Source organism: Tamandua tetradactyla, chromosome 12, assembly GCF_023851605.1.
Source record: "Tamandua tetradactyla isolate mTamTet1 chromosome 12, mTamTet1.pri, whole genome shotgun sequence".
In the NCBI taxonomy this organism is placed as follows: domain Eukaryota; kingdom Metazoa; phylum Chordata; class Mammalia; order Pilosa; family Myrmecophagidae; genus Tamandua; species Tamandua tetradactyla.
This window is the reverse complement of record NC_135338.1, coordinates 83256964-83275106: the sequence shown is the minus strand read 5'-3', so window position 1 is coordinate 83275106 and position 18143 is coordinate 83256964. Positions and strand designations below refer to the sequence as shown.

The following is an 18143-nucleotide window of genomic DNA, read 5'->3' as shown; positions in this document are numbered from 1 at the left end:
AAATAAACAAATAAATAAAATATATTTGGAATGTGTGAATTCTTTTCTGTCTTCTTTTTATTGCTTTTTCTGAATTGATGCAGATGTTCTAGGAAATGATCATGATGATGAATATACAACTGTGATGATAGTGTGAGTTACTGATTATATAACAAGAATGGAATGATCATATGATAAGAATGTGTTTGCATGTGGTTATGTATCATAAATAAAAAATTAATTAAAAAAATATATATATTTGCTAATAACAGTCAGGCTCTTGAGGTTTATGAATGGTTAAATATATATTTAAGATATTCTTCTGGATATTTGGATGTGATCTGTTCATGAATAGACATGTATCACTTTATATATATATATTTTTTTTATTGACAAAACATAACAACAAACAAACATGAACATTCTTAACATATGAACATTCCTTTCTGGGTATATAATCTATGACTGACAATATCATCACATAGTTGTATATTCATCACCCTGATAATTTCTTAGAACATTTGCTTCACTCCAGAAAAAGAAATAAAAACTCATACATACCATAACCCTACCCCTCGCTCTCATTGACCGCTAGTATTTCCATTTACCCAACATATTTTAACCTTTGTTCCCCCAATTTTTTTTCTATACCCCTTACCACTCCCTTTTATTGATGACTAGTATTTCAATCTACTCAATTTATTTTAACATTTGTACCCCCTGTTATTTATTTATTTATTTTAATCCATGTGTTTTACTCATCTGTCCATACCGTAGATAAAAGGTGCATCAGACATAAGGTTTTCACAATCACACAGTCACATTGCAAAAACTATATCATCATAAAATCATCTTCAAGAAACATGGCTACTGAAATACAGCTCTACATTTTCCGGCAGTTCCTTCCAGCCTCTCTGTTACACCTTAACTAAAAAGGTGATATCTATTTAATGTGTAAGAATAACCTCCAGGATAACCTCTCAACTCTGGGATCTCTCAGCCATTGACACTTTATTTTGTCTCATTTCTCTCTTCTCCCTTTCTGTAGAGAAGGTTTTCTCAATCCCTTGGTGCTGAGTCCCAGGTCATTCTAGGATTTCTGTCCCATGTTGCCAGGAAGGTCCACATCCCTGGGAGTCATGTCCCACGTAGAGAAGGGGAGGGCAGTAAGCCTGTTTGTCGTGTTGGCTGGGAGAAAGAGGCCACATCTGAGCAACAAAAAAAGTTCTCTTGGGGGTGACTGTTAGGCCTAATTTTAAGTATGCTTAGCCTATCCTTTGCGGGGTTAAGTTTCATATGAACAAACCCCAAGATTAGGGGCTCAGCCCATTGCTTTGGTTGTCCCCACTGCTCATGAGAATATCAAGAATTCTCCACTTGGGGAAGTTGAATTTTCCCCCTCTCTCTCCATTTGCCTAAGAGGACTTTGCAAATACTTTTTTATTCACTGTTCAAATCCTTCTGGGATTTATCGAGGCATCACCCTGGACAAACCTACAAAATCTCATGTCCTACTCAAGGTTCCATGTACTTATGGTGTTCAATTAAGCTGTCCACATAAGTTATATTAGGAAATACACTAGTCGAAATATGAACTTTGTACCAAATAAACATTTTTTGCTTTACTCTCACACATAAGTTAAAGTTTTAAAATATTAATTGCCATCTATTTTCAACATCCTGCATTATTGACATTCCTTTGTTCTTCCTCATGCAAAACACTTTTAAATTTGTACATTTATTCACTATCATTATACACTCTAGGCATTCCTAGATTATACCATCTCAGTCTTTATCATATTTCTTTCCTTCTGATTTCATTTGTGCCCCCAGACATCCTCCCTCTATCATTCTCACATTCAGCATCATTCAATGTTCTAACATTATTGTACTACAGTTAGGTAGTATTGTTCTATCCATTTCTGAATTTTTATAATCAGTCCTGTTGCACAATCTGTATCCCTTCAGTTCCAATTACCCAATATCTACCCTATTTTTATCTCCTGATGACCTCTGTTCTTAACTGAAATTATCCAAGTTCATTCATTAATGTTAGTTCATATCAGTGAGACCATAAGGTATTTGTCCTTTTGTTTCTGGCTAATCTCACTCAGCATAATGTCCTTAAGCTCCATCCATGTTGTTACACACTTCATAACTTTATTTTGTCTTACAGCTGCATAATATTCCATCGTATGTATATACCACAGCTTGTTTAGCCACTCGTCTGTTGATGGACATTTGGGCTGTTTCCATCTCTTGGCATGTGTAAATAATGCTGCTATAAACATTGGTGTGCAAATGTCCATTTGTGTCTTTGCCTTCATGTCCTCTGAGTAGATACCTAGCAATGGTATTTCCGAGTCATATAGCAATTCTATACTTAGTTTCCTGAGGAACCACTGAACTGCCTTCCACAGTGGTTGTACCATTTGACGTTCCCACTAACAGTGGATGATTGTGCCTCTTTCTCCACATCCTCTTCAGCAATTGTCGTTTTCTGTTTTATTGATAATGGCTATTCCGGTGGGTTTGAGATGAACTTGTGGTTTTGATTTGCATTTCCCTAATAGCCAGGGAAGTTGAGCATCTTTTCATGTGCTTTTTGGCCATTTGTATTTCCTCTTCTGAGAAGTGTCTGTTCAAGTCTTTTGCCCATTTTGTAATTGGGTTGTCAGTCTTTTTGTTGTTGAGTTGAACAATCTCTTTATATATTCTGGATACTAGACTTTCATCTGATACATCGTTTCCAAACATTGTTTCCCATTGTGTAGGCTGTCTTTTTACTTTCTTGACCAAGTTCTTTGATGCACAAAAGTGTTTAATTTTGAGGAGTTCCCATTTCTTTCTTTCTTTCTTCAATGCTCACGCTTTGGGTATAAGGTCTAGGAAATCATCTCCTATTATAAGATTTATAAGATATTTCCCTACATTTTCTTCTAACAGTTTTATGGTCTTAGATCTAATATTTAGGTCTTTGATTCACTTTGAGTTAATTTTTGTACACGGTGTGAGATATGGATCCTCTTTCATTCTTTTGCATGTGGATATCCAGTTCTCCAAGCACCATTTATTGAAGAGACTGTCCCAGGTGAGTTGGCTTGACTGCCTTATCAAAGATCAATTGTCCATAGATGAGAGGGTCTATATCTGAACACTCTATTCGATTCCATTGGTCAGTATATCTATCTTTATGCCAGTACCATGCTGTTTGACCACTGTAGCTTCATAATAAGCCTTAAAGTCAGGTAGTATGAGACCAATGTGAGTGTATTTTAGGATTAATTTCTAAAAGTGGAGATGCTGAGTTGAAGAATGTGCATTTTGAATTCTGATGGATATAACCAAATTGCTCTCTACAGAGGCTAGACCTAATAAACAGTCTGTGATGGTTTGGAACTGTATTACCCCAGAAAGACATGGTCCTAAATTTAATACATTCCTGTGTGTGTGAACCCATTCTAAGTAGGACCTTTTGATGAAGCCAATTCAGCTAAGAAGTGACTCACTTCAATCAGGGTGGGTCTTAAACCTATCACTGGAGCGTTTATAAAGGAATGAAATTCAGGTAAGGAGAGAGAAAGCCACAGGAAGCAAGGGGCTGAAAGCAATGGAACCCAGAAAAGAAGGGACAGACCAGCAGACAGTGCCATGTGGCAGGGCAGCCAAGGATGACTGGCAGCCGGTCTTTGGGAAGAAAAAGTGCTGCCTTGATGTTGTTTTGATTTGGACATTTTAGCAGCCTCAAACCTGTGAGCAAATAAATTACCATTGTTTAACCAGACCCATTCTATGGTATTTGTCTAAGCAGCCTAGGAAACTAAAACACACTCCCACCAACAATGTATGAGATTTGAGAGCACCTGTTTCCCACACCTGGGTGCAAACATGTTATCAAGCTTTTCACCTTTGCCATTTTATGGCACCCCCCTCCAAAAAAAAAAGTGGATATACAGGTTATCAAAAACTTCTAGAATTTTCAACAGCAACTTCTGGCACCAACTGCAAATACTGCAGTAATTCAGTTGATTCAATTCTGACTCTAACTATCTGGAGTGAGGTCAGATTCCACAGGTTAAAGGCAGTCCTCTAAAGATGGGCCTTCAGGTGCCAGTTGCAAGTTTGGGGACCTGAGCCACCCAGACTTCTTACTAACTGGTTACAAATTCAGGGGTTCCTACCACCCCATCGGGTTCGATATGTTATTTGAGTAGAATGACTCACAGAACTCACTGAAAACACCATACTTACTATTACAGTTTTATTACAGTAAGAGATTCGAATAAGAAGCAGCCAAAAGAAATGAGGCATTGGGCAACGTCTGGTAGGGTCTCAAATGCAAGACAACAGCAATGTGTTTTCTTGGAATTGGGGCTTTGAGTGCCCCAAGTTTATATGGGGTTCTCATTATGTAGGCTTGATTGAAGGAATCCATGTCTGCATAATTGAACTCAATCTGCAGTTTCTCCTTCTCTCCCCTCCCCGACGTCTGGGAGATAAGCTGATATGGCCTGGCTCAAACCCCAACCCCTTAATCACACAGTGAGTTTTTCTGGTATGGTCAGCCCCCACCCAGCAACTATTAGTCTGGTCCTAGGCTCATCATAAAGAACCCACAGGAAATTCCAAAGATTCAGAGGTTGCTTCCCTAAGAACTGGGGAGAGACTGGACAAGTTTTTCATTATACTACAGCATGACATTGCATTCCTTTTACTGTGAGTGAGCAATATCTTTTCAAGTTTATAAACCATTTGAATTCTTTTTCTAGGATGCTTTTCGTGTTCTTAGTCTTTCTCATTGGCTTGGGGTTTGCAATATTTATTGCCAATTATGGTTGTTTTGGTCATGCAAAGTGATTTATTCTTATGTGACCATGTTTATCAATCCTGTTTTTAGACTTAAGTATTCCATAGTATAAAGATGTTGATTTTCACAAAATTACTTTTAGAAGATGAATATGAATCCAATAAAATACAACAAGATTTTTTTGGGGGGTGGGGGTGGGGGGACTAGAAAAGCTGTTTCTAAAGCCCATGTGGAAAAGTAAAAATGTACCAATGATAGAAGAATTCCATAAAACAGTAATAAGGGATGACTGTCCCCATTAGATATTAAAGAATACTATAAAGCTACATAATTAAAACAGTGCAATAATGATGTATGTAGAGAGAGATGAGTGGAATGGGACAGAGACCAAAAGTAGACATAAACGTATTAGGTATTTAATATGTTATAAAAGTGAAGGGAAGATGGACAACTGATAGCAATTTGGAAAAAAAAAATACATTAGATCTCTCTCTTCCTCTTACCCTGAAGTAAATTCCAGATGGATCAAAGTTGAAACATAAAGAAAAACATACTGGTAGAATGGGAGAATATTGCGTCCAGAAGGCCTTTCTAAAAATGACATAAAACTCAGAATCTATAAGTGTACTGACTTGTAAGGATGTAACTTAGAAATGATAGGAGGTTATCCCTAGTGACCTGGCTTGCATCCACTTTTGCTTTTGGGTGGTGGGGAGAAGGGCATTGTTAGAGCTACTACTATGCTGGAAACTGTGGGTAATCCTCAGAAGGTCTTGGGAAGGTTACTCATGGGAATATCACCCACCAGGTCACGGCAGAGGAAGAGGGAAAATTTCTGGTCTGAGAGAGTAAGCTATCCATCCACTCTGCGGTTATGACAGATTCTTGGGTGAGATGGAATTTGATCACCGGTCTCTATTAGCTTAGCTCAGGGTTGGTGTATTTCCTCTCTCTACACCACCACTCCCCACTCCCCTGCCCATCATAGCATCTAATCAGTCACAGCCTTCTGAATCCAAGCACTTTTCAACACACAACTCCAGGCAGCAACTACCTACCAATGAGAAAGGAAGCCTATTGGCCATGCTGGGCGTGACTCATCAGATACTGCCTCCAAGGAACTGTGTGCCAACGTGACATCCTTAACTTTTATTTTTGCCAATAGAAAGATGATTACATTTGAATACATAGTTTCTGTATAACCAAAAATAAAACAGCTGAATGAACTGAATGGGACAAAAACATGGTATTTCATGTGCAATGCAGGAAAATCAGAAGACTGATATCGTTCATCGTAAGTAAGTCTTTCAATCAGTAGCAAAGTAATATTTCAAGGGTATTGGAAGACTGTATTTTAGTTTTGGTGAAAGTGGTGTTAGAAGCAATGATACCAGTTTCCTATGTGGTCAGCACAATCATATTGCCAAGGGTTATTCCTGAGCATCCTTAACTTTTTTTTTTTTTTCTTTTTTTTTTTTTTTTTTAAAGGAAGGAAAGACAGAGAAGGAAGGAAGGATGGAAGGAAGGAAGGGAGGAAGAAAGGGAAACATTTTTAAACATTTTCTTGTTTTATTATATTTCGTTTGTTTGTTTGTTTTTTACATGGGCTGGGGCCGGGAATCGAACCGGGGTCCTCCGGCACGGCAGGCAAGCACTCTTGCCCGCTGAGCCACCGCGGCCCGCCGAGCATCCTTAACTTTTAAAGTTGGACTTTACAAGACAGATGAGCATCTCTGGCGTTTTTTAAGACAATATTTGAATTTGAAATAAAACAGTTGTTGAAGACCTCAATTATGCCTTTCTTAACTTTGGTTAAAGTTCTGTCTGCAATTTGTCTTAAACTTTAGTGCCAGGATAAACTTTCTCCCATCAAAGAGTCTGACGTGTTTGTTTTTTTTCCCAGTAATGACAAGTAAGCACTCTGTGGTTCTCTTTTGGCCTTGGCTGCTAAGAAACTCAGAACCAAATTAGATGCTCAATAACAGGAATGGTATTAGAATTTGGGCTTGCACAGCTTTTTCCTCTGTTCCTTGCCCTTATTTTCTATTATTAGCTTCACTGTACATACACCCCGTTTTGTAAGCTGCCAGAGCTTTTGCTGCACACGGTACCTGAGCTATTATCTAGCTCCCTGCCAGGTCACCGCACCCAATAGATGGCTCCAGCATTCTCGCAGTTCCTGGTTGTAATTTCTCCCCAGTGATGCTGTCCCTGCGATACCACACTATCCCTTAATTCCTCTAAACCCTGCCCACGTCTGTGTAAGCAGTCCCTTTATTAAACTCTTCACCATACCTAGTTTATGTATGCCATCTATTTCTACCCAGGACCTCGTCTGATGCATGCAGTGAATGGTGCGAGGAGGGCGCCTGGTAAACAGACCCTCAAAATGGGAACAGGGGATTGGGTTGCTTCAGTATTTGAAGGGTTAGCAATGGGACGCTGGTGGCCCATGGCGTGCCATGGCATCAGTTATTCAAAGTATCATCAGTGATGGCAGAGGAAAGTGTACAGGAGAGCAAGGTGGTGGGAGATAACATGGTCTTAGTCACAATGGAATGGAGTGATGAGTAAGATCTTGCGGTCAGTGGAACACTTCTGGTTGCCCTCAAGTGTGGACACAGGGAAAAGGACAAATTGAAGGTGGTCACTATCCAGCCATCAAGGCTGTAGATCTCCAGTACCAATGAAATGTTCAACCCCAACCCTGTCTGGTCTCGTGCTGGTGGGAAAGGAGTGGAACCCTGACACTGGTGACGAAGGAGTGGGACCCCGAGATATGAGTTGATACAGAGGCTTGAGAACTGAACCTTCAAAGCCTGTGTCTCAGATACTGGTCAGCACCCCTGCAGAAAAGCCTTTCAGTGGTTGCACTTACGGCAGTTGCCACTCATGCTGGTGCTGGCTCCTCCAGACCTGCCCCCACATGACCCCACACTGTCCCCAGCCCACAGTGAGCTTGATCCCAACACAGTCCAGATGACACAACTCTACAAGGAGAGTGCTGCAAGACCTCCCGTCTATACTGGCAGGAGTCTCTGAGGGTGTCAGGAGGAGGAAGAAGAGGAGTTATTAAGGTTTGCTTGAACCACATTTATCAAAGTAGAGTTCAGGGTTTAACATGTTGACTGGAGTGAGTGGGAATGGTGTTCGTACCTGCCAGTCCAACCAACTGAAGCCTGGTGTCAAGGTGGCCTCCAAGGATACCTCTAGATGTAAACAACAGATCTGGATAAAACAGTTCAACTCTAGTCTAAAACTTTATTTGTTGAAAATATTTCATGTGGGTGAAAAAACCATCTAGTTAGAAACCAGAAACTGGATAAGTGGTCAAGGGTTTCCTAAGACTCATACAAGACCAGCTCTTCTTTTCACTTATGCTGTCTTATTTGGAACCCGCAATTTCCTCCAACATGAACATTTAATTCGAACCTCTCAAGACTCAAGATACTTTAGCCTTAACTATTTCAACCTATTTGTAATTAGACTGTCCTTCAAATATCCTGATTTTGTACCCTCCAAGTCTTCCCCACGGCCCCCCAACAAGAGATTTTAAGCCCCATTTAGACCAGACTATTCCTTCCCTCACACATTGCTAAGAATCAACCACAAAACATTCTACATACAGTGGACACTCAGTAAATGTTGACTAATGTACATGTGGGACCACTTCAGAATATATTCCCAATAATTACACTATTTCAGAGGATAGCATTTGTCCCTTCTCTTGACCATGACCCTGTAGCAAGAGGCTGGCAAACCACAGGCTACAGCCCAAATCCAGCTTGTGAGCTAAAAACGTAACAACTGAATTGCACCACCAGGGGAAAGGACAGGGTTCTCAGAAACCTTATCAGCTCATGGAGTTACTTCTCGGCAAGGAGCTGTTTCTTCATCCTATAAATTCAGCAACTGAATCCCAAATGTCTGAGTTTGGCCCAAGCCTTGTGGATAAGCCCCAAGGAGTTTGGCCAACTTTCAAAATAGCTGCAGCTGCCTGCCACTTGCTGGTCTCATTTTTGGTGAGGAATGATAAGTAGAAAAATAAGTATTAATAGTTGAAGATTTTGGAGGATAAAAAGCTGTTCAGTGTTTTGTAATAAATTCAAGTTCATTGACAAGTTTCTTCAAATACAAGATGCTAAAAATGTTATTTGCAATTTTTAATATTTACAGTTTCATTTTACAAAGTTCTGCACATAAAAATAGATTTTACAGAAACAACCCCCATCAATTGTCTATTATCAGTAATCCTTACCGGTGACTTCACCTTTTATAAGGAAGACATCATTTAACGCAACCTATCACAGAGACTGTTCTATCAGCAGAGTTCTCATTTACAAGACAGTTACCTGGCCTTTCTGATCAAGACTGTAAATCATTCAGAGGCCTCTATACACTAGAAATTAAGCATGAAATCAGTGAGTGTGATCATGATCTTGAACAGGAGTATGGCCAGAAATAACCCCCACCTCATTCTGGCTTATCACTGTGAAAAGCATGCGTAAGGCAACTGAATTGAGGGTCAAGAGCTCATATTGCTAATGTCAGAAACGACACTAACAAGATTCTTAGCCTCATCCTCCGGCTGATGGGCCTCTGCGTCCAGGTCTCCAGGAACACGTCCCACCTCCTTCTCCAGACAAGGGGTTATAACCTGGGAGGACAGAAAAGAAGCATTTATCAACAGTGCCTCACAACAGTATAAATGGGGGGGGGGAGGAATTTGGGAACACTGTAACAAAATAAAATCACATGCTTGACATGCAAAACACTAAATAGATTCTATTCTTGAGGAAATTTTCGTAGAACTTTTGGCCACCATATGAAATAAATACTATATTTAAATGATGGCAATTTTAATTGACTTCAGTGGGGTAAAAAAAGAAGCCATTCAGCTTCTTGATCCTAAATCCCCAAAGACACAAAAACTACACAAAACACACACCAAAAAAAATTCATTAAAAAAAAAAATCTCTCAAAATGGTCTGATTTGAGTATTTGAAGGTCCATATATCACAGGGGCTAAAAAAATGTAGGTGTCTAAATAAAGTTCAAGCTACAGAAAATTAAAATTAAAAAAATCAGAAGGCAACTTGTGACTTCTACTGTCCCAGTAACTGATAATCGACACTTCTTCTCCCCTACCACTTGTTTGCCTCCCAAAGCTAATCATGAACATGTGGTGATGTGGTTGAGTGCTCAGGGTCTAGAATCAGCCAGACTTTACTGAGTCCCTGTTGCGTTCCTTCCTTCCTTCAGACCCTTGGACAATAGCTCTCTGTGCCTCAGTTTCCTCATCTGTAAAACTAGACCAGGCATCACACCTATGTGATGGCTGCTGGGGACTCTAGGAGAGGGCATGCCCGTAAGCACAAAACGCATTGCATTTTATATCACTGGTACTTCTCTCCTAGATGCCACCACTGTTAGCTTTGAAAACAGACTTCCAGCAAGAGAAAGTTTTAAAATAGCATTTTCTTTTTAGATGCATCACTCTCGTTCCACAACCCTGCCTTGGATTCCTGACACGAGGGGGTTAGAGGTCAGCTTTTAAGGTCAGCCCCTGTTGTGTCCATGCTGCCTCAGAAGCCAATTTCCCATTAGCCAGGCCTGTCTCGATGATCCTCTAAGACGTCGTGCAAGCTTCCACACCCAGCTCTGCAGGCTCTCCCTCCACAACACCCACTCCTCCAATGGAGAATACAAAGACTTTGGCCTTGAAGTGGTTCCTATACAAAGTGTTCCCTGTTCTTTCCCTCCTCAGATTTACTTGGAACTCTGCCAGAATCACCAGGATTACTTATTTTCATTTGTGTGAGTCCCACCCTCCCAAATAGATGTGAAAATCTTCAAAGATGGGATGAAGACAGATTGCTGCTGTATAATGGAGAGGGCCTGAGGCAGTGCTGCACACAGAAAAAAAGCTCTGAAAAAATGCTTGTCCACTTTTCCTTGAGAAAATTGTTTGCAAGAAATGAGAAGGCCTTGCTTTTTAAAAAGCTCATACTTCGTTCTAGCTGCACGACACTCATTTGCAAAACGGGGAAAACTATTCCTACCCTTATTTCTCACCTTACACAGCTTCGTGGGGCTGAGTGAAGATACTAAAATACAAATATCCTCATTTAAATTATTTAGTGAGTGCCCAGTATATGCTTTATATCTTCACAAGTAGGTGCTTTATTTAATCTTCACAATCCTAAACTTAGGAAATGATCTCAATTTACAGACAACAAAGCAAAGAACCAGAATCCTGCCTTTAACAGTTAAGTATATATCCTATAATTGTTCAAACTTCTTTAATTTTAGAAGTCAAGTGGTATTACCTCCGCGCAAAGGCTTTCGGTCAGTTTTACGTTTTGGGATGACCGACGAAGCAGAAGGCCCAGGGTTATTTTCCTCCTGTTAGAACACACACGTGTAAGAATTTAAACACACTCTACAGGGAAAAAAATCTTCATCTACTCGAAAAATTTCAAACAGGACCATATCTATAGAATCACCTGTGGCTTTTTTGCGTTTCCTTTGTAACTTTTTCCTTCTTGCATGCTGTCCCACATTTCAATCTTCTGTCTCCTTTTTTCTTCTTCAAGCTGAGAAAGAATTTGCACATTGTACAGAAGGAATTCACATAGCTGCCATTTTGCTTAAAGAAAATGCTAAGTGTGACAATTTTTAATTTCAAGAGCCTTCAAAATAAGCTTTCACCTCTCTTTTCTTCAGTTAAATAAAACTGTTATGAACGGCAGGTGTGAGTATAACTCACAAACAAATCTTTTATTTTGAACAATATTAATGAAAGCAAAAAGTGTCACATAAAAAAAAACATAACACCCTCAGTTTCTCTGGAAACTCACTCTGGAAGGACAAGAGGAACTTGTCCCTACTTTACTAAGACATCTTTGGTAATGTGGAGAAAGAACTCAGACTTGGAATGATTGGATGTGGCTATCACTCCCACCTTGTCCCTACCCAGCAGTGCCACCTGGGGATAGGGACAGAACCCCCTACTTCTGAGGGCTGGAGGAAGCTGATGAGAATGGATTTGAAAGCACTCTGAAAAGTACTATGGGAATATAGAGAAAACGAATCTCAGGGGAAAGTTAAGCCCAACAACCAGCACTTGAGAAACCTGTAGACATATGTGAAGAGAGGAGCAAAGCAGGAAGAGACCATGCATTCCATCACTGCTTCTGCTCCCTCTTCCTTAAATTGCAACTAAGTACCACACCTTAGGTACACTCAAAGTTCACTGAAATCTCTCACTTCCAATGGAATTCAGACCCCAAGTGCAGTTTATTCTGGTTCCACTGCCTCTCAAGGACAAGCAAAAAAATGCTTGAACGACACACACCCAGAGAATAGTTCCTTGGTTTTCGGGAGCCATCACAGCTAAATTCAAATCCCTACCAACTCATGCTTCCAATACCTTCAAATAAACCAGGTTAAGAAGGAAACCGCCTCCTGACAGGTAGGTGTTAGTTAACCATCAGGAATATCAGAATGGAACTGCAGCTGACAGGTTCCGAGACCATAAACAAGAGAGCTGACTCAACCCTGAGTCAGGCAGACTCTCAACTTAAATCAGTTTATTGTTGTTATCTTTACATATACACAACACCACAGATACGATACAATTTTGAACAGAACATAGGCTCATAGTTTTCAAAAATGATCTTAAAAAAATCTTTTAAGTTCACCAGTAAACTGAATATAAGATCAAGTTATTTTACTAACATGAAAAAATGCTCAGACCTAGAAATCAATGAATTCTGACATGTAGAAGGAATTTAACTAGCCCTATGGCTCTAGAAACAAAACAATGATAATTAATGGTTGGAACTCAGCAAAGAAAAACACTAAAACAGAACTGCTCAAAATGGTATATACATGGGCACATGATGCCATTTGTATAAAAAGGTATATGGATTTTATCTAGGAATAGAATATTTCTGGGAAAAAACCTTTAAAAATTTCATATGGGGCAGTGGGGAGAGGGCAAGGACAGTAGAGACTTCATTTTCATGGTATAGATTTTTGCTTTTTATTTATTTAGTTAAACGGGAGATAGAGTGTTAAAAGTTTTATTTTAAAAGGTTTGGTAAGAGGAGAGGGAAGAGTAAGAACCAAGGATAACTGTCACCATTGACCTGGGCCGCCAGGGGCAGTGCAGTTCTTCAGTGATGTGAGATCACCCACCAGATATGACCCAAGCTGGGTGACCCAATACCATTAAGATGTGTTGGGCCAGAGCACCAAGGTGTGTGTGTGTGCGGTTTTGTTCTGTTCTGTTTCCTTCTGCGCTCTGGCCAAGCTGGGGAGACCAGCCTGTGGTGGAGGACCAAGCAGAAACAATAGCTATTAGCAACAGTGGAAGGACATGTGGCCCTGGAGATAAACACATACACACAAGACAAACAGAAGAAATTCTTCCACTGCCTGAGAGCTGGCAGGGGCCAGAAACATCTGGCTTACAACTAGAAAGCAGTGTCTCCACTTAAAGGTATTGGCCCTTCCGAGGGCCTCTTGTGTTGCTCAGATGTGCCCCCTGCCCCCCTGCCCCCCTCAACCCAGCTCTGCAGGCAAACTCATTGCCCTGCTCCCTACATGGGACATGACTTCCTGGGGTGAGGGTCTCCCTGGCAGGATGGGACATGATTCCTGGGGATGGGCCTGGCCCTGGCATTGTGGGCACCACAGCAACTTCCTGATCAAAGGAGGGAAAAGAAATCTAACAAAGTGGGGTACTAGTGGCTGGGAGATTTCAAATAGAGCCAAGGGGCTATTTTGGAAATTATTTTTATGCAAGCTTCAGCTAGATATTGCAAATTGCCACAGTATACCAAGCCCCAACCAACAGTATTTCTGAAAACCCTACAGAATACCCAGGGCTCTATCTGAGGCTCTATGAAAACTTTTCACTCACTAAGTTTATTTTTCAGAAACTTAAAATTTCTAGACTGTTCCTATGCCAGAGAAGCCCTGAAACCCAGAGGTACCAGTCTCTCCCAGAACATCAACTAGTTGCACACCCCTATCCCATGAATGCCAAGACCACTTTTTAGCAGGAAGAAATTTAGAGTCATTGCCTAAATAACCCTGAAGACCAGGAGAAGGATCAAATGAGAGGGAGGAATTGTAACAAAAATCGGATTTAACAAATAACTGTGAATCAGTATGATTCTTGTTGGTCTCTAGAGGGAAATACCTGAAATTGTGGAACTGTAACTTATACTACCATACTCTGAAACTTGCTCTTAACTACTTGTTAAACTGTACTTTGAAATTCATCATTTTTCTGCATATTATTTTTCACACACACGTAAAATGTTAAAAAAAAGAAAGAAAGCATGTTGGCCAATACAATACTAAGCTAAGTAGAAATGATTCTGCCACAATTAGCTGTTCTTGCCTTAATGGGCACACGCACACTTAACACACGCTTGCACTCTCACACCACAATCCCAGACACGTTTCCTCTGTGCTCTCTATTCCTTTCACTGTTTATCTTGGAATCACCAATATTTACATAGGAGATACTGAAATACTAGGACCCTGTCTCAGTTTTATAAATAACAAATGTCACAGACACATAGACACAGAAGCATTCTTACTCACTAAGCCTCAAACAATTTTATAATACCACATGGTCAAACTAAAACCAGCTTATACCTGTCTTAGTTTTTCCTTATGCTTTTCAGCTTGTGCATTTAACTCTTCTTGCATTTTCAAACGAGCAGCTGCCACAGCTTCTTGTCGCTTAACCACCACATCAGGTTCTAAAATGTCAGAAAAAATACGATAAACAACCTGTATACTATAAAAAGGAAACTCTTGAGTGTGCATATTATTAGAAGTATAAAGTACAGCTGTCAGATGATGCAAAAGGCATATGTTTTTACACAAATAAAAGCTTTATATGTAATTTAGTGCTTAAGGGGTTGGGGTTATCCACAGCCACAGTTCTTAGTTGTGCATCCACATTACCAGAAACACCTGTTAGGCCAATTTCTGGGCCCTTCAATGATGCTGTTTCAGATAGTACAGGCTAGGGCCCCCAAGAGTGAAATGGAAGCCACACATCCTTCCCCACAATCTGGAGACCTCAGTTACACCCATAGCCTCTAGGCTGACCAGATTTCCAGAAAACAACCAAGAAAAGTTAATGTTTCCTGGATAGTTATCCATCACTCATTAGTCCAGACCTCTACCAGAAAGAGCTAAGAACTCTTAGAGGTTTTATTCTTGTTTCTATAGAGAAGGAAGAAAGATTGCATAGCTAGCACTAACAGAAATGAATGGCCCAGTTGTATCTATGCTTTTCTCCAGTTTGTAAAACAGAACAGAGCTCCTATATACACAGTGCAATGGTCTCCATCTGCTCACTTGTGCAGACTGTTGTGTTACGGAGCACTGAGGAGCAACTACACCGGGACACAACTAAGATTTTAAACAAGTAAGCAAATGTGAGCTTATATATTCACTAAATACCAGCTTAATGATACAGATAGAAAGTGCTCAATACCTGCCAGAGTACTGGAGATCACCATTACCTGCAGATGATTAGTATTGGAAAAATGCCACTGAATAGAATCCATGTAAAACAGCCATCACACATCATGATGCAAATACTACAAGTGTGTGTGAATGTGGTGGCGGGTGGTTGGGGTGATGAAGATGTCTGACTCTTTAAAAAAACAAAACTATTGTTTCATCTTATATAAAAGTAAACTCTGGTAACATTTAACTATCTGATCACTTTTAAATTAATCATGTGTAGGTTTTTAAAAAAATCTAATTTTTCTAACAAAATTGATACTAGCTCAACACAACATCTTTCTACTGCACATTTGCTTTTCCCAGTGTTTCATAAAAACAATTTTTGCAATGGTCATGCACTTCATTAATCTTGCGAAGGATCTCTCTAAATCAAATAATTCTTTTGAAGTACTCATCCCATTGCCATCATTGTAAATTCACTCCTCAGTTGGTAGCTGGTCTCAGTCTGCCAGAACTTCTTCCGCAGAGATAGTTGCAACAAGTAACTAAAGCAGTTTTCTAATATCATTGTCTTTCCTATCACGAATACTGCATTTTATGCAAGATTTATTCTGCAGATTGTTGTTGGATGTACAGCCAACAAAGAGACAAAGAGAATAGCAAGACCAAAGGTTTCAGGAGAGGTATGTTTTGACTCTTTCTATTAATAACCGCTTTTGCATAATGATGCTTGCTTGCTTTCCTACCCAATTTTTTAGGATATGTTCTTAGAAACTGTAGATTTTAGCTAGAGAAAAAGCTCCTGTGATTCATGGAGAAAAAATTTAAAACATGTTTTAATCTTAATCCATTCCTGTGGGTAGGAACCCATTGTAAATAAAAATTTCTGAAGACTTTATTTTTAGTTAAGCTGTGACAATTGAATCAGGCTGGGTTTTAATTCAGAGTACTGGAGTCCTTTCTAAGTATAATGAAATTCAGATATAAAGAGAAAAAGCCATGGGGAGCGGCCAGAAGCTGGAAATCAACAGAATATGAAAGAGAAAGCAGAAGATCCCACCAAATATAGTGCCACATGATGGAACAGCCAGCAGCCAGTCCCAAGATGACAGTCTTCAGGGAGAAGGAATCACCCTGTTGATGCCTCGATTATGGACTTCTTCTAGCTTCAAAAACGTGAACCAATACATTCCCATTATTTAAGCCAATCCACTGCACGGTATTTGTGATCACAGGCCAGGAAGCTAAGATAGCTGCCATATTGAGAAGGAGTGAGTTTCTGAAACAGCCAAATGTAATTTGAAAGCCGGTCTGATGAATAAGTTACTGAAAATCAAAATGAAGTAGACATGAAGAATTAAGCTCAGGTTCTTGTCATGCACAGTGGTTCCAGAGATAACTCAGAATGAGTAGGAAGAGCCACAAGTACAAGGCAGCTGTAACATTTTCACTTTTAATCCATTCCATAAATGAAAAAAAAAACATTAAACTAGATAAGCAGTGAGCACTCTATACACCATCAGGCAGTTTTCCAGCTCATTCAACTCTCTGAAATTAAAAAAAAATAAAAATCGAAAGCACATTCACCAAAATCAAGTTCAGAAGCATAATATGCCTTTTCCCCTAAAACAAATTAGAATCCTGTACTTCTTATTATGACTCATCTTTAAATGTTGAAAGATGTAGGTTGTCACAGTCACTGCCTTCATTTCTATTATCAGGCACTCACCCACAGCCGCCGCAGCTCGGTCCAGCTGCCTCTGCCTCAAGGTCCTCAGCCGAGTGGAAAGCTTCTGAAAAACCACGTAGAGGAGGATGCAGCCGAAGACTATGTACCAGCCATAGGCTGCCAGCAGGGAGCCCACTGAAAAGTAGAAAACAGTTGTCAAGAAATAAAAAAACGATACTGCTAGCTGACTCTTCCAGAAAACCCAACAAAAACAAACACAGCTCCTGTTCCTCAACACCTTCACATTTTAGGTGACAAGGGCTCCTAAGCAGAAGCGTTAAAATATGGTCGAGAAGTACAACAAATCAGGGATCACCGAGAAGAGACTTCTCAACCAATTGGAAAGTCAGCCCAGAGGATACAGAACGCACCCAACCGGACTGTGAAGAATGACAAACAGTTTATCTGAGCCGGGAAGGCCAAGGTCTTCGGGACCTACGGAACCATACACCCAGAGGAGTGGGCGAAGGACTGATACCGAGCCCGTTGTGGGAGGGTGGGGGGTGGGGAGTGGGGGATGGGGGTAGCCTTGGAAGTAAACGCCAAGACTCGAGTGACCCCAGGAACTGTAACTCGGAAGAGTTTGCTCTGCAGAAAGTAAAGGACCGCAACAGAAGGGCCCAGTCCAGAGAAGTCGGCCATTCGGGTCCGGCTGCTGGCCAGACGCTCTCCAAGGCCCCGGCTAACCGCGCAGCCCAGAGCCACCCACCGAGCATGGCGACGCGCCGGAGGACCCGGGCCCCGCGGGCCCCGCAGTTACGGCGACTCACCCGTTACGTGCAGGAAGCGCAGACCCTCGGTCTCCAGGGCCGGCCGCGCGGTCAGGGACTCCTCGTCCTCCTCCATGGCCGAGGTCCTGCCGCCCGCCAAGCCGCGTCACCCGGGACCTCTACCTTCCGGCCCGCCCCTGTGGACACGTGGCGCGCCCGGACGTGACCGCGGTCTCGGCCAATCGCGTTTCGGCCCGGCCGTGACGCTCGGCCTATCGCAGAGGGGATGTGCCGGGGTGGGGTGGGGATGGGGGGAGGGGGCGGAGCTTCCGGGGAGCTGGCCAAGGAGCGGGGAGAGATCGCTGGGCGGAAACCACAGCCCCACACGTGAGCCGGTCAAGTCCAGGGCTGACGA

The 18143-nt window shown here is 41.1% G+C and overlaps 1 protein-coding gene across 1 annotated transcript; it reads right to left on the bottom strand.

Annotated features, from left to right (window-relative positions):
- Positions 1-8033: 8033 nt before the first annotated feature.
- SELENOS (selenoprotein S) lies at positions 8034-17938 on the bottom strand. The gene is made up of 6 exons (XM_077124019.1): positions 17789-17938; positions 17019-17153; positions 14462-14568; positions 11293-11382; positions 11116-11191; positions 8034-9443 (listed from the first exon to the last, which is right to left on the bottom strand). The coding sequence occupies exons 1-6, from the start codon at positions 17862-17864 to the stop codon at positions 9364-9366; spliced, it is 564 nt and encodes a 187-aa protein (XP_076980134.1). The 5' UTR covers positions 17865-17938; the 3' UTR covers positions 8034-9363.
- Between the last annotated feature and the right edge of the window lie 205 nt (positions 17939-18143).

Excerpts from the sequence above, each read along its gene's own strand:
- SELENOS (XM_077124019.1), bottom strand. The coding sequence starts at position 17,864 with ATGGAGGAGGACGAGGAGTCCCTGACCGCGCGGCCGGCCCTGGAGACC. Across the intron at positions 11,192-11,292 it reads GAAACGCAAAAAAGCCACAG|GAGGAAAATAACCCTGGGCC; the intron begins GTGATTCTATAG and ends GTGTTCTAACAG. Across the intron at positions 9,444-11,115 it reads CCGAAAGCCTTTGCGCGGAG|GTTATAACCCCTTGTCTGGA; the intron begins GTAATACCACTT and ends CTGTCCTCCCAG.